The sequence below is a fragment of the Antedon mediterranea genome, chromosome 4, assembly GCF_964355755.1.
Source record: "Antedon mediterranea chromosome 4, ecAntMedi1.1, whole genome shotgun sequence".
Lineage (NCBI taxonomy): Eukaryota > Metazoa > Echinodermata > Crinoidea > Comatulida > Antedonidae > Antedon > Antedon mediterranea.
Window position 1 is genome coordinate 20,532,082 of NC_092673.1, and position 26,102 is coordinate 20,558,183.

A 26,102-nucleotide genomic window follows, 5' to 3' on the forward strand; every position below is an offset into this window, starting at 1 on the left:
AGCATCCAACTGCTTTAGTGAAAACGTTATAAACTTGAAAAAGACATTTAAAACAACATCATACTATGATAATTTATACAAAATATTTTACCAGCATCCGTATTGCTTTAAAAATTTACTGGACTTCAAAAACTAACAATTCTTTATGAAATTACACAATAAAATACATTAACATCATCCGACTGCTTTAAACAGAATAAACATGAATACCACATAACTACCAGCATATTATGAGCGAGTCAAAAATGGCCGAGCGGTTGAGACAGGGGCGCCGTCCCGTACCTAAAGAATAGACAACATCGGCAAGCGATCGAGGCCGACTAGCTCATAGTTCTGGTGGTGGAACAAGTCTTCTCTGATAAGGTCCAGTGTACACAGTTATAACCTTATTAAATTCATTATTCGAGATGAGTAGGGGGGTCACCCCAGTGAACTGGTTCACAAAATAGCCCCTGTATCAGGGGGATTACCACCTATCTGTTAGGACAGTGACTAATTTACTATTGGTAATCCTTGGCCACATTGCCAAAAGACATAAAATAAAAATTAAAAATATGAATATAAAAAACCAACAAAATCGTTATGAAAATTACAAAATATTTTACCAGCATCCGTATTGCTTAAAAACTGACCGGACTTTAAAAAATGATAAGGTAAAATATATAAATAAAATAACACCCGTACTGACGTTAAAACATGGCTATGTAGTTGCGTAGTATAATATCAACAAAACACATATATTTCGGTAGTACAGTCAGAGTAGTAACATGTAGTGAAATAGACAAACGTCATATTTTTTTTTTTTTTGCTAGCATTTAATGCATTTGGCTTGTTGTTAATTGAGAACGATTTGTAAAAATTAAACAAAATAATGTTTATTGATTAATGGACATTTTAATTGATCTGGTAATTGACATTTATTTTATTCGGAGCATCCGATTTAACCTCAAATCATATAAATATAATTGTCCATAATAAATTCCTGATTTATCTGTGCATAAAAATGCCTAAGTACAGTTATGAATAATTGCCTATATTAACGGATATAAACACAATAATATGTATCAAAAAAACGCACCAGTAACAGATGTGTATAAATAGTTCCTCAGTGACATCACAAAAAGAGCACAAAGTTGAAACACGCAAAAAGAAAATTCGTACAATATCGCGCGTAAAACCTGTTTTTTACACATGGACGGACGTTAACTTGACGAATCGGAAACGTTAGTTACTGAGAATGCGCATTCAGAATTCCATTCACTTTTTGTGATGCGCAACCAATCAGAGTTCAGTATAGATGTTTGATTTTCGCAGATAGATTCGTGTTTTATACGTAGATAAAGTGTTGGTTAATAACAGCGAAATCTTGACATGATTATTTTCTCAAATCACACTATTTGAAATATAACACGAGTTAACATTATCCATGGAAAAGCTACATCAATATATTATAATACGCAGCAAACTATAACTTCCTCTATACTATATATTACTATGCTGTTTTATTACTTGTATTTTATGTGTTATGATGTTCCGATCGTTCTATTTATGTTTGTATATGTCAATGTGATTACCATGCTCTAACACTCATTCTTATCAATATTTGCTCAATAATTCATTGGTTTGGTGTAGTATGTCCAATTATGACAACATAGATTGTAAATTCCTTTAATAATGTGTTTCTCTCAATGTTGTTAATAATTAGGCAAACATTATTTTCAATTACAATATCACACACGTGTTGATTGAGTCTCGAAGGAAGAATGTAATAACTCCCATTATATTACTCGTGTCAAGTTCGATTACGTACATTTCCTTTAGCCGTTTTTGTGAATTAATAACCAAAACCAATTGATTTTTAGTAAATGTTTTATTCTTTTGAAACCCCTTATTTCACTATATCTTAATTTCCGTCATGCCCGTTAGTATTTCTGCGAGTGCAGATGGAAATTGGTGAAATAAATAACGACCTTAATATTAAGTAGCTATTCAATTCTTGTTATTTACGTTTTATATAATCATTATATACATTTAATGTATAGTTATTTTTCGTTTGTTATGCTTTCTTGCGGCTGTATTGCTCTGCTGCTATATTTTCGTTCATCATTACGATTATGAATATTTTTTTTAAATTATTATTATTTTATTATAATTATTTATTCATTATCGCATATTATATTATACTTTTCCTAAGTTCTTTTTTTTTCTTTTAATTTCTTTTTTGTTTTACAAGACATTACATGTTTCTTTACTTGTAGCGATGTGTGTTATTTCAGTATCTGTCACAGATCAGTACCACACGGCACTCATCAATGATCTTCTAGACGACAAGTACGACACGCGCGTGCGCCCTGTGCGCAACCCGGATACGGTCACACAACTGCAATTTCAATTCTTTATTGCACATGTACTTGATATGGTAATTAAACACACTTTTATTACTTTATGAATTATCAAGTTATACACCTGTCGATAATTGTAGACAGGTATTATCCGAATAAAGTACTTCAAATAGACCTACCAACATTTAAACATTAGAAAGTTAATATTTAGAATCATTTTATCTGATTGTTTCGTAGCAGCACTTGTCGATATTGTTAAGCTATATTACAGCAGAACCCTTGTTAAGGGCCTTTCACACCTGCTCTGGCACGGTTCCGGTCCGGCGACGGCAAATCCAATCGAACGTCAATGTTTCGTTTTCACGCGGCTACGAGCATATCGATTGGTGCTTGGCCGCGTGGAGCGTCGTAAAAACGAAACATTGGTGTTCGATTCGCCGGACCGGAACCGTGCCGGAACAGGTGTGAAAGGCCCTTAACCCAACAAAGTGTCCCATAGGGGTTCCCCTAGCTAAGAGTTTACCGTAGTGTTAATACATAGATTTTCCTCCATTATTTACATTAAACAGTATCCCTTTTATAAGAGTGTCCTCTGAAAAAATGTGTCCCAAAGAAGGGCTTCTGCTCTTATTTTACTTGGGAATAAAAGTAGGTCTAACCGTGCAATTGGAAACTACTAAAGCTTGGTTCCCACTAGTGACGCAACGCAATTACATAGACCAATCACAACCGAAAGTTTGAATAATCGATCGCTTGTGATTGGCCTAATCACACGTTGCAATGGGAACCGAGCTTAAGTATGTTGATCCTTTATGGTCGATCCAATGCAGTTCTCAAATATTAGACCACCACCCAATAGTTGTGAAATATCAATGATAACACTATATCAGTCACTTTGGCAATTTCCGCAGTAAAGATTTTACACACGATTACCTCATTAGGAAATTTATATTCATGATGATATGTTTTGTTAACAGTTTAGTTTTGAATAGATGCAAGTGAAAAAATATTGTATAATAACATGCTTGTACAAGTGTAAATACACAAACTGTATTTATTTCTCCAGGTGATTGTAGCCAATGTTTTTGTTATCATCCCTGGGATTTGTGGCCTTAACTTAACGACCTGCTTTTGAAATTCAGTCTTAAGTTCCGCAATTAATAATATTTTTGTTTGCATTTCTTAAAGGATGAACGAAAGCAAACGTTAACAAGCAGTACATGGTTAACAATGGTAAGTTTTTTTAATGTTTTTATGGAAATATTTATACAACTTATTAAAAAAATTTTGAAATGAATGATGAAGATAACCAAAGAATTTATATACAGTTATGATGCTTGAAAACAAAAATGTTAACGCTGCAGTAGGCATATCGTCTTTGTGTTAAGCGTGGTTCCCACTAGCGTAACGCAACGCAAGTGAATTGACCAATCACAAGCGATGACTTATTCGCTTGTGATTGCTAAAAGCTTGGTTCCCCCTAGAACGTAACACAAGGACGTAAACGCAACGCAAGCGTTTTAACCAATGACAAGCGAACTTATAGACAGTTAGCAATCACAAGCGAATAAACCATCGCTTGTGATTGGTCAATTCATTTGCGTTGCATTACGTCCTTGCGTTGCGTCGCTAATGGGAACCACGCTTAACTGTCTATAACGCTTGTCATTGGTTAAAACGCTTGCGTTGCGTTTACGTCCTTGCGTTACGTTCTAGTGGGAACCAAGCTTTAACTTTTGTTTTGCTTTTTAAACCTTTACTACTTTTGTAAGTATAGAAAAAAAAAATTTAATATGAAAAAAACAAGGTAGGCCTAATATGGAATATAAAGTGAATTTACAAATTTAAAATGTTATAGGCCGCACCGCTGATGAAGTTGATAAAATTGTAATAATAATAGTTCATTCTTATATAGCGCATATACTCAAGCTCTCAATGCGCTGCACATTATTACCACAGTCATTTTTAGGATCAAACACGTATGAAAACATACTCCCATAATGCAGCTAGTAATCAGTGTCTTGATCTAACCGGGTACCCATTTATACACCTGGGTGGAGAGAGGCAAACGCAAGTAAAGTATCTTGCCTAAGGATACAAGCAATGCGACGAGTTGGATTCGAACCTCGATCTCACGATCAGCAGTCGAACGTCCAACACACTGCGCCACACGCCCTCATAATGGGGAATGTGAAAAAGTGGTGTTTACGCCACAAAAGAGAAAAGAAAATATTTATACAATATTTCTACGTACGATGTCTCTGTGATGGTTGAATTATAGCAATATAGCATGGTACAATGTATTTAAATGTGTAGAGAATCATTAATCACTTTATACTGACATTTGGTTATTAAATGTTTATGACAAGTATTATATTCAAGTTACAGAGACGTGATTTGAATAATCAATGGCAGGTGATTATCGCGCTGTACTATGTCTAGAGACAATAAACTGCAGGGCTGTTTCATGTCAAGCGACGGCCTATCCATAACATAAAAAAATGAAATTCACTGTTTAACACATAACTGAACCTAACCCCTCTAAATAATCTCTCTTAAAACACAAACCACATCGACAAGGTTCGAACCATTGTCTTCAAGATTGGGTGTGTCTCACTCTAGACTTGTAATCTAAAGTATTATACGTATAAAACGCCATGTATACCAACATATGTATCTTTTTACCAATATAGGTTGATCGCAGTCTACAATCTAGTCTTATTCGTAATACTGCATGCTCCATTATAAAGATTGTCCGAATGCAAAAAAACATGAAAACGATTATTATAATGATTACCTTAATATCATAAGTAATGCTGTTATGTTTGTAACGTTATACATTTTATATATATTGATGTGATCTGTCTTACTGAAATCTACTTTATAGTATTTGCGCGATTAAAACACGCGAAAAATATAAACCTGTATGGATTTTATAGAAAAAGTATCAAACAGAGATATAAAAGGGAAGGAAGGATCAAACAGATGCTAATCAACAAAATCAAAACAAATTAATCTACAAGAAATTTACCAACTGCAGCCTTCATCATTTGGCAAAATTTAAAAAATGTAGACATGATGACATCATATCACTACCGTATTTGGGCAAATCAAACTTTTTTGTCACATAAAGGTTGATAGTGTAGATAGAGCTTAGTAATAATAGGCCTATGTATGATTTCCCTATATTGAAATGTTGCTTGTTTTCACAGAACATTTTTTATTCTAAATTTTACTTTTATCAAAATTGTATATATTAAAGATTGATTTTCGTAGACCTGTTAAAACCATGGACACGTGAACACCAATAATACGTACGTACGTATTTAAGTGCGCAAAAGATATTTGATCATAAATTAAAATATTCTGTCTTGAATGCAATGACCATACGTCAACTCGACATGAAAGTATAATTGACCGTAAATAAAAGCATGGAAGTCCAAAGGGAGATATATTTACAAGACGTACATTTTGCCCTGAGGACTACGTTAAGCTTGCTGATGCACAATGTATTGATATTACTAACAGTTCTGACATATATGTATCTACAAATGAAGAAGAAAAACATTGTTGTCTGTCTAAACTGAGAATTAAAATCCTTATGTTTGCCAGTTAAAATTATTAATGCTATCTATATCGTGATGGGCATCATCTTATAACATTACAATTGTCGAAGTTAGTTTTCATTGTCATTGATATCATTATAATCAGTATAATCTCAATCCTCATAATTATTTCTCAATATCTTATCGGTGAAGCCCACTCGTTAAGCTTGGTTCCCACTAGAACGTAACACAAGGACGTAAACGCAACGCAAGCGTTTTAACCAATGACAAGCGAAGTTATAGACAGTTAGCAATCACAAGCGAATAAGCCATCGCTTGTGATTGGTCAATTCACTTGCGTTGCGTTACGTCCCTGCGTTGCGTCGCTAGTGGGAACCACGCTTTAGGGCAATGTCTGCTTTTTCAAAAACAAATTTTTTCTACAAACTTTCTTCCTACGTGTTACAATGTAGGCCTACATATTAATTTTCATTGTGAATGTGTGCGATACTGTTCATTATACAAGTAACAGTTAAGACCAGTTTACATAGACGAGCGGTAACTGTAATACAAATAGAATCTACCATATTCCTTATGACTATTTACACACAACGCGGAGCTGAAAAGCAGCTGTTTCCGGTGAGGATGAATACAGATTCTAGGGACAAGCTACGCGGTTTTCCGCTTACCGTTACCGCTCGTCTGTTTAAATTGGCTTTTTACGCGTTGTTTTTCTACATCGTTCATTCTATCTTAAACACCAACTGAACCTTTAAACCCGACTTGAGAAATCCTTTTACATTGTGATTTATTACTGGCATCACAAATTGTCTGTTCCGGACGATTATGGTAATGCCCAATGTGATAGTCCAAAGTGATACAATATAAATAGTTAAGCCTATTTGTCTTAATTATATCTTCAATAAAGTTATTTTTAGAATATCTGAATTGTATTATGAATACTTAAAAAGGCAGTTTATTATTCATATTTATTGAGTACGTTATGAAGATGACTTTAACTTAATATGACTAAGTTACTAGCACTTCTTCTCAGATGTTACTATTATACAACACTTAAAACATATTCGCATAATTTTTTCCTTTTATTTTTAATTCAGTGGATTGGTATGAAAACACATAAAACATAATTCGCACTTTTTAAGTCACTCTCAAAGTCACTCTGAACATATTTTTTCATTTCATTTATTTATTTTCCACACATTAAACAAAAAATAACAGATGTTTATACTTTAGAAAAGAAAAAAAGATAAAAGGTGAAAGGAGATCAAAATAAGTAATAATTACTTTAAGCATTGATCACCTGAATGATTTAATTTAATTATACACATTTTAACAAATAATATTATACAAATAATGAATGTTTATGAGTGCAATGGTACAAATAATGGCACGAGGTGAATGATGAAAGGTTATATCAACGAGGCAAAGCCGAGTTGATATAACCTTTCATCATTCACCAAGTGCCATTATTTGTACCATTACACGAATACAAAACATTCATTATTTGTTTTATATAACATCTAGACGTTTTTTTTTCGTACACAAAAATGTTTCAAAAAGTACTATTTAACGATCGTTGAATAGTGCGTACTATTGCACGCCATGTGACCCACATTCGTCCAATCAAATGACAGGAATTTATATAGGTGTTATATAATATTTGTTATTATGTTCTTTAAATGTATATCGTGTAAGCATTCAGTCTGTCTATTGTTAGTTTCTATACCGTAATAAACTCTTTGATTAGGAATATTCAAAAATGCCAAATCACCATGAATAAAATAACTTATTACACATCAATAATAAAACGCATTAACCTTTCGGTTTTCAGCAACATGGATTATTTACTTTTCAAAAGGTTTGTTACTGTATCTTAAAGGTTTTTGTGTAAAGCTCTGTCTACATTATCAAACAGTAGTTTGACAAACAACACTGTGATCTGCCTAATGACATCATCATAAAGTTTGATAATATAGATAGAGCTTTTTACTTTTAGTAATTATCTTAATTAGGATGATCATATTGAAAATGAATATGTGCGTTGTAAGAATTCAAACATCTTGATATCTTATAAATGATGACGTGGTCGAGAATGTTAAAGCATATACTTCCCAAAAGAAAACACTGAAAACGCTGACAGCGTTTAACACATGAAATGTGATAATCTGAAAATCGTAAATTGCTTAAGTTATTTTCTCACCTTCCTAATTCTTGATTGTAGACAAACGCTTTTGAAGAGTAAATTATTTATAAAATGAGTGTATTTAAGTTCACCTAGCATAGAAATAATTTGAAAATTGCACAAAAACACAGTTGGTGAAAACTGATTTCTTTTTTTTTTATTCAGAAAACAATAATTCTCGGGATGGGAATTATAATTCCCTCCCCAACCGATTATAAAATAAATGTAATATTAAAATTAAAGAGCACTGTAGTGCTAGTAACATATTTGCCACGAGGATAATACCCTCTTTTTATGAGCATGTCTATGGTTTTAGAATAAGAGTTTGAAATACTGAAAAGATCTTGTTAGGTGTACTACGAACTATATGTTACGATCTTCAAATCTCTTCACTAAAGGTGATAAAATTCCTATTTTTGTGTGATTTTCCGTTTTGTATTGTTTTATGTATATATGGAATCAATCAATCAAATGTGTTTTCATTTTATTTTCTCTTTCAGATTTGGACGGACGAATTTTTGACATGGGATCCAAGTGATTATGGAAACTTAACAAAGTTTGTTGTTCCTGCAAAGGATATATGGCTTCCTGATATATATTTCTACGAGAGGTTTGCATTATTACTATAACCATGCTTTGTATGTTAGTATGTGAGTTGTATTTTTTGTTTGCAAAATCTATTCAAGTTAATCAAGAGACGGCAAGTCGAAATATCAGTGACGTAACAAAAGCTTATTAAAATCTCGAGTTATCTCCATCTTTAATATGGATCGAAAAATTAAATAGCACGCCCTCTCCCGTTCTCTGAATTTTTCACTCAGTCGCTTATTTTTTTCATACTTATTATAATAACAATAAAAAGTTATTTATTTTTTACTCTTATTTAAAAAGTGACTTTACTTGTTGGTTTAACGAGATAGTGATTTATAATTACCTAAATTGAAGCCCAATTTGTGCACTTGATTATAACATGTTTTGCTTCATTTAGTTTCTCAAAACTAATATTTATAATCGCTTCATTAGGCTACTACTGTTAAAATTAATTACAAAGTAATTTAGCATTCAAAGTTGGAAATGACAATACATTTGTTTTATATTACACCTTAATAATCTTAATACTTAGTACTACTGAACTAACCTATTAAACTAATATTGACTAAACAAATGCGACTAAAACAATTAACACCGAAGGGTAGAAATTACCTCATGCAATGAATCGTTACTGATGTATACATTCGTCGTTTATTTTCTTTGTGTTCTACATTGATATACGAACTAAACAACCTGAATATTAACGTATAAGATAATTATATTTGATGATGAGAATGGATGAAATGCATGATTTAGAGAATAATTTCTATTTACGTTTATTTTCAGTTTGAATGCATTCTCTATATTGATTTTTCTGTACTACCTTATTCTTATAAATATTTAAAAAGAAGAAGAAATTAGAAACTGTACAAAAACAAAAATGAAATAAAAACATAACTTTGGTTAATTAATAATAAACTGAAATACGATCGATTTGTATTAACAAGATCGGTATTTGCAGATTGTGCAGTACCTCTTCGATTTTTTTGCTAAAAAAGTCCTATAATCCTTCTAAAACAGCAAACTAACTTCAACAAGTCATTTGAATAATCCGCGATCATTTTAAACAAATCCGTAAACATTTCAACAAGTCCGCGAACATTTAGACAAGCTTTCAAATGACGGTATTGCAAAATGTGAACTATTTTTTGCTCATGATCTGTTCTTCGCTAGAATACATCGTACAATAATTTAGAAGCCTACTTCAGTAGTACTACTCTTCCTAAAAATAAGCTTCGATGCTCAATTTTTTTCAAAAAGTTCTAAATAGAACATCAAAATTATCACTAATCGTTTTTTTCTGTTCACAAATCGGTTAATGAAAGATAAACGATAAACCTTGAAGCCAGAGCAATTATGGAAGTAAATTTAGTAGTTGATGATGAATAGCCAAGCCCGTGGCTAGAGTACCGTAATTCCTCTAGTGTCAAAATCAACAAAATTATGCATAATTTTCAGGCAAACAGATCATTTTACATAATATATACAGCTCCATTGATACGTATATAATCCGAAACACTACGCAAGCAAAATGAAGATTAATTCTAGATTTGTTATTATGGGCTAATAAAAAATATGATTCTTCTTCCAAAATTACTATGTCTCCGTAACTGACTATGAAAATACGAATATATAATAATATTGATGATTCTACAATGCGATATTGGTCTCATTATCGGACAGGTAGAATAATACCAATCCTTTATAATATTAATATTTATGAATTTAAATCATTGCTTAGTTTAAAAAGCTTACCGACATGCTATGGCTAATCACCATCGCGTACACGATTGTTGATGATTACATTAATTTCGTACTACAACAACTGAATTTCAACTGCAGGCTTGCCTTCTAAGTTACAAAACACCAAAAAGTATTGACATTATTATTCTAATCTATTGATGGTTTTGAATTATACTGACATATGAAGCCCGTAATGTTACTACATTTATCATGTTGTCAACATACTTGATACATGTTAGTTAGGCCGTTATGAAATAAATGTGATTGCTGTAGGCGATTCTTTCCCAGTAGACCGGTTCTTTGAAATGCCATTTTTCATGTAGTGAGTATTTGTCATTTTCTTCAGTAATTGTCATTTTCTTCAACACTTTCTGTGATGCTAAGTAATACCTCCATGTTAATTTATGTCATTCATTTTTATTTCTTTTACTGACATGTTCGTGAACAAAATCGGCAACAAATAAATGAATCGCCTTTAGCTATACAATTCAAGCTTAAATATGCCATAGTGTAATGGAATATATCATTTAAACAGTTAAATAAGAAGTATGTAATCGATGACAGTCTATTTGAATTAATTTCAAAATAAAATAACACGGTAGAATTATTGTTAAACATGATTATTATGACGATTACGGTATAGGATACAAATAATGAATCCGAATGGTGAGATTATTTCATGAAGTTGTTTCTATTTATAACGAGGCGGAGAAAGAGGATCATATTGGTGACGACAAGGCTGTGCTGATGATTTGGAGGTTTGTGTGGAACATGGATGCTGTATAGTGATCTTTACCCAAACCTTAAAGATGTATTGTCTCTCTGAAAAAATAATTCTTAAAACATGTTTTGTTGAATATGCCATTTTAATGTCATAGTTATCCACTGACCAACAATTGGATCGATAAAAAACCTACATGGAAATATGTAATTTAAGCTAAAAATTGTTCAATTGGCTGCCAATGGGATTTGATTGAATATATCCGTTTATTTTGTCTCTTTTTTAATTTAAGTGAAAACAATTTGTTTTAGCTTTTTTTCTACGGAAGTAATATTAAGTTGATTAAAACTACAAAATCGCCTATTCAAGTCTTCATTTGTCGTGTTTTTGGGGACAATACATCTGTAATGGACATTCAAGTCTTCATTTGTCATGTTTTTGGGGACAATACATCTGTAATGGACATTCAAGTCTTCATTTGTCATGTTTTTGGGGACAATACATCTGTAATGGACATTCAAGTCTTCATTTGTCATGTTTTTAGGGACAATACATCTGTAATGGACATTCACGATATTCTTCATAATAAGATTCAATATGTAGCATACCATAGTATTAAAATAATTATTTTATTGCAGCATTGTAATTTATTCATAAATACAGTATAAACTTCGAACTAAATACTTTATACAATATAATAATGATTTGTAATTTAAATAATTATTCTTTAAATTGCAAATTAAACAATTATTTGTAGAAAATATGTAACATTTGTGAATCAATTTCAAAATCCAAGGCAATTTGTTAAAGCACGTGTTATTTCAGAAATCGTGTAGACAGATTGGAATGTGAATACGATACTCATTGATTAAGAATACACTATCGCATTTCAATTGCCATTGATCCAAAAGACAGAATTCAAATGTAGAGGCTTTTAACATGTCAATTTTACCATCAATTAGACACGGTATGTAACGCGCACGTGCAGAAAGACGCGTCGTTATTGTGCGTCAGCCCTTATTTAAGCATGTTTTCCAACCGACGTTGAATTGCGGAGAGTTGCGTTGAATTGACCGATTCAACGATTTTACACAAAATGGGGGTAAACATAGAAATCATTAAAATCTGCAATCGTTGACATTGAAGCGAGTTCAACTTTATCCACCAACCAAAAATGGTTTAAAAATTACGTCATAAAACAAAATACGTACGCGCTGATTCTTGTGCGACTAGTGAAATTCGCGTACTTATAGAAAGCCAGCAGCATTGTATGTCTCTGCGGCGTCACTGGTAAAAATATTAAAGATTATAGATTATCTTTTTTTTGTGTATTCACAAGAGTTGGATGCGCTTGTTTTATTTCATATTTTTACGATTTTTGTATATATTTCAACAAATGTAAGGGAGTGCTGCAATTACTATTATAACGATATACTGTACATATACTTTTATATCGATCGTTTTAGTGTAGATGTTCTTCCAACAGTAAACACAATGTAATAACACTAATGCATGCCCACTTTTTCTGATAAAAATTATTCTACTTAATTATGCCTTTTTAGAAAAAAAAAATACAATTTATTAATGTTTTTACTATTTAAGTTGAAGCCATATATATGGTACAATACCAAACCACTGACAATTAAACTCTTTTCGCTGTCCATTGTTTGTCACTGTCATTGTGTCTCGCTTTTATACCCAAGTTCTAGGTTTCTGATTGGTTCGAAGTTCACAGCACACACTGCACATAGACCTACTTTTACCCAAGGAAGACTGAGACCACTCACTCTTCACTTTGCATACCTAAAATTTCTTTTTAATTAATAGATAGCGACAATCTAAATCCTTGTCTACACTATCAGACTCTGACAAAAAATGTGATGTGCCCGTATATGGAATTGATGATATCATTTTCACTACCATATTTGGGCACATCACACTTTTTTGTCACTAGTTTGATAGTGTAGATAGAGCCTAGTGTTATTTGTTTTAACAGCGCTAACCAAGCAGATCAGCATTTCATGAAAGATGAACTAGCCAAGATCTACTACGATGGTAAAGTAATGTGGGGAGCGCCTATCATCTTCAAAGGATATTGTCTTGTTCAAGTTAAATACTTTCCATTCGATAAGCAAGAATGCAAGATGAAATTTGGCCCATGGCAACACAGTGGGCACGAGTTAGTTATCAACGGTACTGGTAAGGGGAATAAACGACATTTTAATGATAAAATCTTGTCTCACTAGATCATTGATTACAATTGTTACTAAAATGGAAAACCTGTTGGTAATAAATGCTCTTATCACTCGCAGGAGAATAAGAATCACCTTAGATCCTGCGCACGACAACTTAGTGTAGTAATTCTGGAATAAAAATAGACACAGAACCAAAATTGATATATTGTAAACGTTACAATCGATTGAATCCGAAAATCCTTTCCTACGAATATTTATTCTCATTTAGTATCCGAACTGACAGGTTTAATTCTTGCGTCATCGGGGGCATACATTTTAGAGTGGTTCACGTCTTTCAGAGAACCGATTAAGCAGAGTCGTTTGTAATTAACTATCTATACGATTTCCTCAAAGAATACTTTAAAAATGAATCTGCTTTTATTAATATTGGCGCCATAATTTAAATTATCGCCGACTACTCTAAGGTCATTTCATTTAAAGTTACCGAATATTTTCTAAGTATTATTTGAATGTTTATTATTTCAAAAACACACCTTTTTAAATACTATTTGTGCCATATTTAGGCAATGCTTTCCAAAGCCCTGTCTTCAATATCAAACCGTATGTGACAACAAAATGTGATGTGCCCATATATGAACGCCATTACAAAACGTTTTCCTTAAACTAATATAGTCATTCTAAATTGGCTAGATGGAAATATATCGATCTTTTTCTCCTATCATTAAAGTCAAGTTTTATTCGTTTAATTACAGAGCAATACTACACTATATCACAATATTGGAAAGGCATAAAACTTCGGCATGCGCGCGCGTCCAAACTATATCGCATTTTACATTCTTTTCCACCTATTGTTCCTTAAAGATGTATTGATCCTCCAAAAAATAAAAAATGAAAATTAATAAAATGAGATTTTGAATAGGCCATTTTTGTGGTTTTAATAAAGTTAATCACTTCTGCAGAAAAAAATATGGAGGTGAACAATGTTTTCACTTAAATTCAATCAAAAACTATTCTGGTATCCACTATAATATTCTTTGCTTTAAATTATAGTTTTTTTCAGGTAAATAATATAGTGCTTTTGATTCAATTTGTGGTCAAATTAAATATTTTGGAACATGGCATATTCAACCACAACAAAATCTTTTTTCAATATATCTTTAAACTAATTTTTCACAAATAAAAAAGAATCGACGAATACAGTAACAATTAATTGAAACAATACAGTAGTAATTAAATAGCAGTAATTAATATTGTCCATTTGTTTTTTTAGGATATGCCGATGTGTTCGTAAGCAACGGTGAATGGGATATGTATGGTTTGGAGTCCAAAAATAACGCTGAATATTATCCCGATGACCCTGGTGTACCCTTCACAGACGTAACATTTACCATTCTTTTCCAGCGCAGGTCTTTATATTACGTATTTCACTTAATAACACCATGCTTCCTCATTGCTATCATGGCTGCTTTGGCCTTTCTTTTACCTCCTGAATCACAGGGAAAAGTCAATATGGGAGTGACATTTTTATTGTCAATGACTGTGTTTTTGATGGTCGTCGCAGACGCTGTACCGCACACAAATGAAGTCCCTATTATTGGTAAGAACATAACATTTTCTTCTAAACTTGAATACAATAATACAAAACAACGATCATGTGTGTTGTGATATTAGGTTATTCTTATATCTACGGTGACGCTAATGTTGTTCACTGTTAAATCCATCTCCAGTATCGTTTGCAATATAAAATATTCAATTGCAGAATACTATCTATGAGTCCGCCTTAAACTAGATATAAGCATTACATTAAATTGTAACTGATATCTATCAAGTCTATATGTAAAGTTTCATTTTGATCTGTTTCTTTCTATCTTTATTGATTGAAATACATGATGATATGATTCCAAGTTTACTTCATCCTATTTTCTTAACATCCATCACGTCTGAAATTGTCACTAGTAAACTAATTAGTACAGATTGGTTCCCAATAGGACTCAATGTTGACCAATCACAAGTGACAGTTGGAATAATCCATCGCGTTTGATTGGTCAATTCGCTTACGTTGCGGCATACGTCATTGCGTTGCGTCCTAAAGCTTGGTTCCCACTAGAACGTAACGCAAGGACGTAAACGCAACGCAATCGTTTTAACCAATGACAAGCGAAGTTATAGACAGTTATCAATCACAAGCGAATAAGCCATCGCTTGTGATTGGTCAATTCACTTGCGTTGCGTTACGTCCTTGCGTTGCGTCGCTAGTGGGAACCACGCTTTATGGGAACCAAACCTAATATTAGGATGAGGTAGCCTACACCACGTGTTTCCCAAAGGAAATAAAGTGAGAATGTCTCAACGGTTCGGTCTCTGGAGAAGAAACACATGGTGTGGTGTATGTGTTATTGTTTGTTTTGTAAAATCCGAAATAAATTGAATTGAATTGAACCTAACTTTACTAGTGTAAATTAAGTTTACGTGTGTTATCAAATAATGTTATATTCATATTCATATTCATTTATTATCCAGAAGCGATGTTTTGGAATAATAATTAATAATATTAAAACGTGCGGAACGTCTTCATCATTATTTTTTAATTACACTGACAAATAAATATGTGATAAATCATACCATAACCTTTTCCATTTTGTTACAGGTCAATATTTTGCCATCACAATGATTCTAGTCTCGTTGTCGTTGTTAATGAATGTAGCGGTTGCTAGTTTATACTACAGAGGGAATGAAGGAAGACTTTTACCAGCCTGGGCAAAAGCGATTACTAGTAAAAGAGTTTTGCGAATTTTGAGGATTCGAACCAAACATTTACAATTAAATGATTCTTCAAATAATTGTGGAAGGTTCTATATGATGACAAGTCGAAGTAACAAAGACCGGAATGGCTTTATGAAAAAGAAAGCAAGGTACAATGAAATGCATATGACACCGTTAGTTACACCCCCATCATATGAGGGCGTACATCAAGGAGATTCGGTTGTACATGCGTCACAATCATCAGATGAAGTCCGACTCATGTCAGATATGCTCAAAGAACTTCACGTCATCAAAGAACTACTCAAAAATAAACCCGGAAAAGAAGACCAGACCAGCGATGTTAAAAAGTGTATAAAAAACGAATGGTTATTGCTTTCTCGAGTATTAGACAGAATCTTCTTGTTTGCATACGTCATTGGAAATCTGTTAGCTCTTTTCTTATTACTTGTTGGTATTTACAACTAAACTGTCAATATAAATCGCTACTATTTGAATGATAGTGTTACAAATCAATATTATTGCGTTAAGACAGACGTGTGATAAACGCGTTTAAAATTAGCGCTCACCGTTATCAGGGTCGAATAACCGTGTCAGCTGAGTGAAGTCAAAAGTACAACTTGCAAGCGATGGAACTCGCTTTCTGTAAGTCAGCCAGTTCATTTATTCAACTAGAATGTGTGAACAATTTATGGATTTACATTGTGCGTATAATACAATTGTGTGTAATTTATCTATAAAACCATCGGGACTTCTGTCTTGAAAACTGACAAAACGTCTGTTTTATTACAGTACCTGTTGTAAGAAACATGGCACAGGTAAAACAAATGAGATATTACTGTTGAATGCAATTTAATTGTTTTATACGAAGAAAAAAACAAGATATTATACCGCAACCTGATATATATCTATACACAATTGGCAGCATGCTATAGAAAATAGCAATATACGTTTGTGTGTGTTAAATAATAGCAATATGATGTTGGTTAAGTTTTTCTTTGCGATGCAACTCGAATTACATCGATTTCAACCTACAAAACTACACTACACTTAATACAGGAAGGGGAAAATGGCAATATCATCAATGTGGTCATGTTACAAGAGTAGTCAAAACAATATAGATTATTTGATAAAAATCCTAGAAAGTAGGAAACCTTTTGTTATTTTTCCCCTGACTGACTAAAAAGAGTTTGATTTTAACTCGGCGCACGCCTATAAGCCCATCGATCGCTGTGATAACGTCTGTGGCTCATACGACTATGTGGAATCACGACCAGTCTGGTTAATATTTATTCGTATTATTCTTACTTTTTGTGCAAGATATAATTATTGACCATGTTTGAATGACCTTATGTCAACTTCCTATACGAATCATTAGGGCAATTTACAAGCTGATATAATTTCGAATGTTTATGATGGGCAAACGTCTTTTTGCAATAAAGATGGATTGTAACTATGAACAAAACTAATGCGCGTTAAACCAAGACCTTACTCTCGTTAAGGTAAATCGGGTTAGACCGCTTGGCATTGAATAATCGCATTTTACTGAAATACAGTTGTTACATCATAGTTTATGTTTTAATACTACAGATTACAGATAACATTTTTTTAAACACACTTTAATGTTTGCAGAGCGCAGCACATTTCTTCTATAAAACAAACTGAATTTGCTTACATTGAAAAATAGCTGGACAAATATTAATTTTGGTATGTTTGGAAAACAATTAAAGCCTGTTTTCCTGTCGACGTTATTCGACGCTATCGTCGTTGATCGTTAACAGTTCAACGACGATCTTTTGAAAACGATCAAGTTGAAATGATAACGATAGCGAGTAGGCCTACCTTTTCCTGTAAAACATTTCAATGTTTACGTAGAAGATCGATTATTGTTAACGATAGCGTCGAATAACGTCAACAAGAGAAAACAGGCTTTAATCTAGTCAACTGGAATTACTTTTATAGTAGCAGCAGCGACGTTTCACGACCTATCCAGGTCGATCATCATCATCATTATCATCATCATCATCATCATTATCATCATCATCATCATAATCGTCTTATCATCATCATCATCATCATCGGCGATTGACCTGGATCGTGAAACGTCGCTACTGCTAATATACAAGCAAGTATACATCTCCTACCAGATTTAGTTGTTTTCCAAACATACCTGGATGAATGACAATATCCACACTCGTGTAATTTTTATATCCTTAATTACAGTACTTTTTCCTTATCGTCTTCACTATTTCTCGTGTATTTTAAATAAGTTATCACAAAATTCATCGCTATTATCCTGTCATTACCACATATCAAATCATCACCAACTTCGTCACCATTATCTAATGTGTACAACATTTACTTAGATCTGACAAAGAAAGATAATAGATACACATAATTTAAAAAAATCATTCTCCAAACTTTACTGGAATAATTCTATCTATTTTTAAATAGACTTATGGTACATAAAAGTAGCATAAGTCTATTTCATAAGAAAGTATATACTGTACTGCATGTACACAAATACATAATAAACTGATATACCTTACATACATATATATCACTAACATTATTATGCATGAACAATACCATTCACTACCTGGCCAAGAGCAGCAATCATCATCATCATTACCATCATTACTGTCATCATTTTCCACATGTTCTTCAACATAGCACAATCGTCATTGCATTCTTTAACGCATGAATCATAGTCTTACTACATCATCTGGCATCATCTGCTCCAGATTTCCAAAACCATCATCATTCACCAAATACTTCAACATACATTATTATATTTTAGAAAAATAAAAATAAATTTATAATTCAATAATCACTCAAAAACAATTACATTGATGTAATATTTAATATAATAACAACAATCTGCTCATTAGTATTTTAGTATTTTTCATTAGTTGGACAACCGACGAAATGATCAAGCCCATCATATAAAGCTCTGTCTTCACTATCAAACTAGTTTGATAACAACGTGTGTTGTGCCCAAATATGGCAGTGATATGCTTAAATATGGTAGTGATATGACATCATCATGTCCATATATCGGCATATCACATTTGTTTTTGTCACATAAAGTTTGATAGTGTAGACAAAGCTTTAAACATGAATCACTCCAAACGTACCCAATGTACTGAGTACTGAATACTGAAATGCTTTATTTGTCCATCATCATCATAAAATAACAACAGAAATTCTTCTTGAAGATTGACAATTATTAGTAAAATAATAAATAGATATACAATATAATATATTATGTACACACACATAATTGCACAAAAAAAATATAAGTTATGAAACACGGTGTAAAAATGATACGTTTACAGAATGTTATACAGATGCCGTCGATTGATATGCATGCCTTCGGGTAAATATTGATTTTACACGGTTCTTCAGCATGTTTATTGATAACTTTAAAAACACGAAGAAAATAAAGTGTTTAAATTCATTATATTTTATTGGAAACCGTGTTTGTCATGAAAAAAAAATAGAAGAACCGAATCCAATCAATCGTTGCTACATAACGTGTTGGCTCTAATATACGTATTGTCTATTAATTTGCATTAAGTCGTGACGTTGTTATGGAACAGTTTCCCATTAATTTTAACTTTTATTATGCAATAATTTCAAAAGTAGTTTTTTTCCGCAAGCTGTTCTTGGAACTGTACCTATAGTAAATATTTGGTAAATATTCACGTTGACATAAAATGCTACCGTTTTATTTCAAAGCTACCTGTTGAGGTATAGCCTTCTTTAGCCACTGTGGAATCATTTCATGGACCTCTTAGTTTGATACAATTTTGGGATCAGTGTTTCAAAGATGTATTGTCCCCCAAAAATATGAACAAATGAAGATTACTAAAATCAGAATTTGAATAGGCTATTTTAAAGTTTTAATACAGTTATTCATTTCTGTAGAAAAAAAAACCCAACAAAAATAATTATTTCATTTATAAAATGAAACAGTTAATTTAAACCAAAAACCATTGTCTGACAGGCAATTAAAATATTTTTTGTTTAAATTACATTGTTTTCAGGTAAATAATTCTATATAGTCTAGTTTTTTTGGCCAAAGTGAATAACTCTTATGTGACATTAAAATGGCATATACAACAACAAATGTCAACTAATTTCAACAAAATTATGTTTCTGGGGAACAATATATCTTAATTAAAATATTTACTTTTGTTTCGAAATGTAACAGTTTTTGGTGATTTGTAGTAGAAGATCTACAATCTTGTAATCTCGATGTAGGATTGCAGCTGGCTGTTATCATACATACATGTTTATTATAATACACAGAACTACATAACCGGAATGAAGTTTTACCATTATTTATCGTATTAACATTTAGAGTTCAGAAGATGACCCATGCCGTTCGCAACTAAATCAATATCTTAAGTATGTTGTCAATTTCTATAAACTGTAAAAAAATGGTATTGTATTTCTCGTGTAAGTGATGTGTTTGATCTGAAGCTATTAGCAAGACGGATGATGTCACCATTGGTTTAGTAAAGAATTGACAAAGTGACAAACGCCTAAGGGGGAATGTATATTGCTCAATCATTATCGTATAATTTTGATTTATACGGAATCAGCGAACAAGTTAAGGCATTGCCATTGATTGATACGTATTTAGTTAGGATAACAAGCACTTCGAGTTCGAGGATAACATAATTTATAAATTATAGAAAATAAAAATAAATTGTTAACTTATTTTTCTGATTAATGAATCGTGATGTATATTAATGTACTAAGCCTATATAATTATGTTTCTGATAGACGTAAAGTATCATAATTCATTCTAACATACACATTATCAAATGTATATTTAATAATGTATGACAGTGTATGTATTGTTTAATCACACAAAGTTCATTCTGTGTGCCTTTAGAGTTTTCCTTTTTTAGAAACCTGAGCATCTAAAATATGTGCAGATTCGATCGTCCAATCAGAGTGCAGAAAGTTTCGTCTGAAATGGTACAAAAATACATACCGGTAGACCATGGAATCGAATCAGTTTGACGACGCGAGTACAACTTTAGATAGTTTTTAATTCTAATTTATTTAAAGAAAATATTTGATTATTATGAAATTGACCAGGCTACTACAAAAAGTTTAGAGGCCACAACCATGCAGTCAATTTACTGCCAAACTGGGAATAAAAGGTATGTCTATAAAGCTATAGGTCTATGTTAAAATGATCCGTATGGGGGGCTTAGCTACATTGATGAAGGATACTTGGATTCCTTTGACCGATCGACCAAGTGATGGTAAAGCCTGTTTTCCTGTCGACGTTATTCGACGCTATCGTCGTTGATCATTAACAGGTCAACGACGATCGTTTTAAAACGATCAAGTTGAAATGATAACGATAGCGAGTACCTTTTCCTGTAAATCGTTAACATTTCAATGTTTACGTAGAAGATCGCCGATTATTGTTATTAACGGTAGCGTCGACTGACGTCGACAGGAAAACAGGCTTTAGTTAGTGCATTCTAATCACCATACTCTGTATTTAAATGTATGATAGTGTATGCCTGTTTTGTCTTAGGCTACAGTAACTAAGTCAATATAGTAGTAGTTTAAGATATTATAAAGACTGTATCACCGGAGTTCCCTCCAACAACTAATAAAGAATTTATGCAACGTGGTTTTAGTTGCCGTAAGTGTTTACAGTGTACATTTTAATGAAACATCAGTATTTATCATTCTGCCTGGTTTCATCGGATCTCAAATATTTGTGTAGAATTATGATTGAGCTTGATATATAAAATCGATATACAAATTGTCAAATTATGAATTTTACAAACACAGGTGATGAAACGCGTGCGGTAGGTCAAGACCGAGTAACGTCTCTTCCTAATTCTCGATATCTCGCTAAAATGCAATTATAATTTATCCCAATTGGATATAAAAAAAACATTCCAATAGGCCTATTGTATAGTCTAATGTAAATGTGGGGGAATAACCTGCGTTAACGCCAAAATAAATTTCCGTCATTTCATTGGACGATTGTGGGTCACATGGCGTGCAATTTATAACATGGGTTCAAGGATGTACCAATCAGACGCGCTGAAATGAGTCACGTGGCGCTCTTTATTTTCAAAAAATCATAACAGCCCGTGTGTAAATCGTATTGCAGAATACCGATCGCGCTATAGGCTCACTGCAAGATTTACGAGTATAAACCAGGTCGTCTGCACCGCGGCCCCACTTTAAACCTGAAATATTTATTTCAAAAAACGCCGCTCGATTTTTTTGTAATCATTTCTTTCTTTAGATACACTGATTTATTATATCAATTATTTTTGTTTAACAATCAGTAGTAAACATCTTGTGTAAATAAAAAAAAATAAAATCATAAACTAAACTACAGTAGGCCTATTTGTACATATTCCAGGGTAGGAGTAAACTCCCTAATGACTCGCGACTCGGCCCACACACTATAGGCCTACAGGCCTAGGCCTACAGGCCTAGGCCTATTACCAGGGATAATGATGCAACATCACAAGTTAATAGCATACATTGCCTGTTAAGTATTTGTATCAATATTAAAATAAAGAAAGAATTATGAAAATCTGACTTTTAGTTAGTTAGGCGCAGCACCACTACCGTCGTGACGTCACCACCGCAGAACTCTATATGGTCCAAAACATAGCCGATAATCGTTTTTAGCCACGAACGAAGTAAATAAATTGCACCTTCAGTAGGCAATTATATGAACTTAAAAAATTACGGTTTTTAGGAATATATTTTGTATATCAACATTGTAAAATTTAATAAAACATGGTATTACATGTTTATTAAATAAAAAAGAGTGGTTATTTAACCTCATTCAACTAATTTCAATACATCTTTCGCAGTCTGTTGATTCGCGTCACGTCAACCAATCAAAGGGCGAGAATCCAAAATCGTTGACTCTCTTTTCTCAGACTTTTTTTGTTTGGGTCCAGCAGCTTGGACCTATCAATTAGTCGAGTTTACAAAAGATAGTGTACATATAAAGATACAAAGATGTGTAGTAGGAAGATGTCACACTTCGCTTAACAATTAGAGACGCGCTCTCACGACGAGAGGGATAGACGATAACGAAACATGGGGATAGCAATGGCAAAGCACAACGTAAACAGTTGTTTTCGACAATAATATTGTAACAAACTCACAAACAACATCAAACTTCTAATTTTAAATTGTCAATACATTTATTTGAGGTGAGTTTCGGGGCGTGACACGACTGTAAATAATACAGATAGTATTTAAATATTAGTATTTTAGGCTAGGCCTAGGCGCTTTAGCCTAGATAGGCCTAGGATTGTTTGGTCGTGTGTTGATATAATTAAAACTACAGTAGGCCTACGTGTGTTTAAAATCCAAATAAATATAATATTTAATATTATAAAAAATCATATAATTATTTACAAAACCATAACTGTTACACTTTCAATATGAATCAAATAATGAATGCTCACGCCTACCTATTATTCAATCTGATTCAAATGACAGGAATCTACTTAGATATTATGACTACAGATTTCCAATATATAGAGTGCATAGAGATTCATATAGTTAATATTGGCAAATAAATATTTTATAAAACTTTTTAAAACTTGAAATGAAACTACAGTATATAATTTAACTTACAGATAATATGCTTACAGTCATAATAATAGTTATAGGCCTAATGCTAATAGAAAATAAATAACGAAAATCGATTCGATGTACAATATTAGTTTTGGCGTAATTTACTGTCACACATATAAACAAGTGTGAACAAATACGGATTGACTGACGAGTTTATAGGTATGATGAATGTTGCTGACCAAACATATATATCTTCTGGAATATTCCACCAATCCAGCTCTGATCCAATTCCCATCACTATAATCGGAAACCAACAACAGAAGTCGGTAAACACTATAATCATTAGTTTCCATGCCATTTTGATTTCTTCTTCTCGTTTTTGCCGCCTGTTCACAGTGGCTCCTGATCGCTTAACAGAGAGGAAAATCGTGACATAACTCACAGCAATTACAACAAATCCGAGAGCGTTAAATGCAATAAATATGGCAGTGGCATACTCCCAACCCGCTAATCGGCTTCTTGTTAGAGGTAGTGCAAGACACACGCTCTGTTTCCCATAATAGTTCTCTCCGAAGTATGAATCCGGGCTCAGTCTGTTTGATATCACTGGACAAAAACTGAGAGTAAGCCAAGTTACCCAAGAAATGCCGATGATGATTCTACACGTTTTACGGTCCAGACGTTTAGAGCTGAATGGATTGACGATGTTTACAGCGCGGTCTAGGCTCAGTACCATCAGTGTGAAGACACTGCACTCGCCAGCAAGAGTAGAAACAGCACCAGCGAAACTACAAAGGAAGCTGTTTTTCCAATCTTGTGCAACTTCCGAGTATCGTCCTCTGTAATAAGTGTCCGCGCTTGCAATGATCAGCAGATACACTGACATAAGCAGATCAGACACGGCGAGATTAGTGATTAGCATCGTTTGAACACTATGGTCATTTTTACGAAACATTCGCGATATAATAACAACTAGATTGCCAATGGCAGACGATAATCCTATGATAAACATTAATACTCGCAGAACTTGTCTTTTTAGTAAATCTTCACACGAAGAGAAAAGATCAATGGGCTCACAGACTTTAATTTTACCGACAATACAGCAGAGACGAAACAAATCTGAATACCTGTAAACAAATTACATTAAGAATTTTTATCAAAATTATGTATTAGCCTAAAAATACAAAAGAAAAACTCTGGTACTTCGTTATGTCCTTTATTTTGAGCTTATTTCTTCTTGTATTGGTCACTTTGTGCCGACTTTAACAATCTGTTTATTTTAGTATTTTTTTGCGTTTAATTTATAGATCGATTTAGTGGATTTGTATTTGTTTTTAACTTCTTTCTTCTAAATCTAATATTGAGTTTCTTTTATTAGTGTCCTTCCAGATTTTAAATATTCTTTAAAAAAGCTGTGAAACAACTGGAAAGTATTGATTTAGGCGGCGCTATTGGATTTCAGAGGAGGAGTGTGTACACAGTTGGCATTGAGATTGTTTTTTCGTATTACGCGACATAACATAACATAAGAACAATAAACCATGACAAAGAAAGAATTAAATAAAATTGTTTTATCGTGTACCCATAGATAGTATAATAACAAATTAAAAGCTAAACACCTTTTTAATTACTTACATTTTAGTCATGTTTGTCAATATCTGAAACGTCTTTTCCTGGTAATTGTTTAAGTTGTTATCTGTTAGGTTTCTGCAAAATAATATTGAATTGTAACTTTTTTCTAGCTTTAATCAACAAGTTACTGTTATCTACGGTAGTAATTTTATGCATTTGGCAGCCATTTTAGTTTTGTTAAAGTCATGCTAAATTATATATGGTATGATGAGGGTGTTTTTAAAATATTTGTTTAATGTCATATTCACTCTAGGCTAGTCATTCAATTTTGTAGCCATGACATTTTTGCGGTCATATTGGAAGTAACATTCTTATTTTAGGAGATAGGCTACATTTGGAATGGGCATTTAATAGCCATTGTATATAGAAACCATTTAGAATTGTGACCGCCATCTTATATTTGTAGAGAGAAATCAGGCTGTTCCCAAGCTTATTTCAAATAGTATGGTGTTAGGGATGACGAAATTGTAAATTTGTCCTGGTTTGAATTATTCTAATTATTATACCAGGTTACAAGTAAGCTCTTTATACAATAAACATTTGGATACATTAACACCCGTCGCTGCTTCCAATGTTTTCTTTGCCCAAATTTTGATTCCAATTTCCATTAAAACAATCGACAGATATACAAAATGATTTAAAAGAAATGGCAAATTATTAAGAGTCGTTCAAGAAGATAGTTATATTATACTTACAAGAATGAAAGTGAGGAAGCAAAAGTTGTAAATGCCTCTTGAGCTATTGTAGTTATATCGTTGTTTTGTAAATACCTAT

General features: G+C 32.7%; 1 protein-coding gene across 2 annotated transcripts in view; it reads left to right on the forward strand.

Moving 5' to 3' along the window:
- The window catches only part of LOC140048090 (neuronal acetylcholine receptor subunit alpha-9-like), a 50,087-nt gene extending 32,535 nt beyond the window's left edge, over nt 1-17,552 (forward strand). Inside the window, exons 3-8 of one of the 2 annotated variants that reach the window (XM_072093096.1) lie at nt 2,259-2,419; nt 3,531-3,575; nt 8,591-8,700; nt 13,142-13,344; nt 14,611-14,937; nt 15,988-17,552. In XM_072093096.1, coding sequence (XP_071949197.1) covers nt 2,259-2,419; nt 3,531-3,575; nt 8,591-8,700; nt 13,142-13,344; nt 14,611-14,937; nt 15,988-16,568 — 1,427 coding nt within the window. In that variant the 3' untranslated portion in view covers nt 16,569-17,552. The remainder of the gene's footprint in view (nt 1-2,258; nt 2,420-3,530; nt 3,576-8,590; nt 8,701-13,141; nt 13,345-14,610; nt 14,938-15,987) is intronic. The other variant, XM_072093097.1, reaches the window with a different exon arrangement.
- The last annotated feature ends 8,550 nt before the right edge of the window (nt 17,553-26,102 follow it).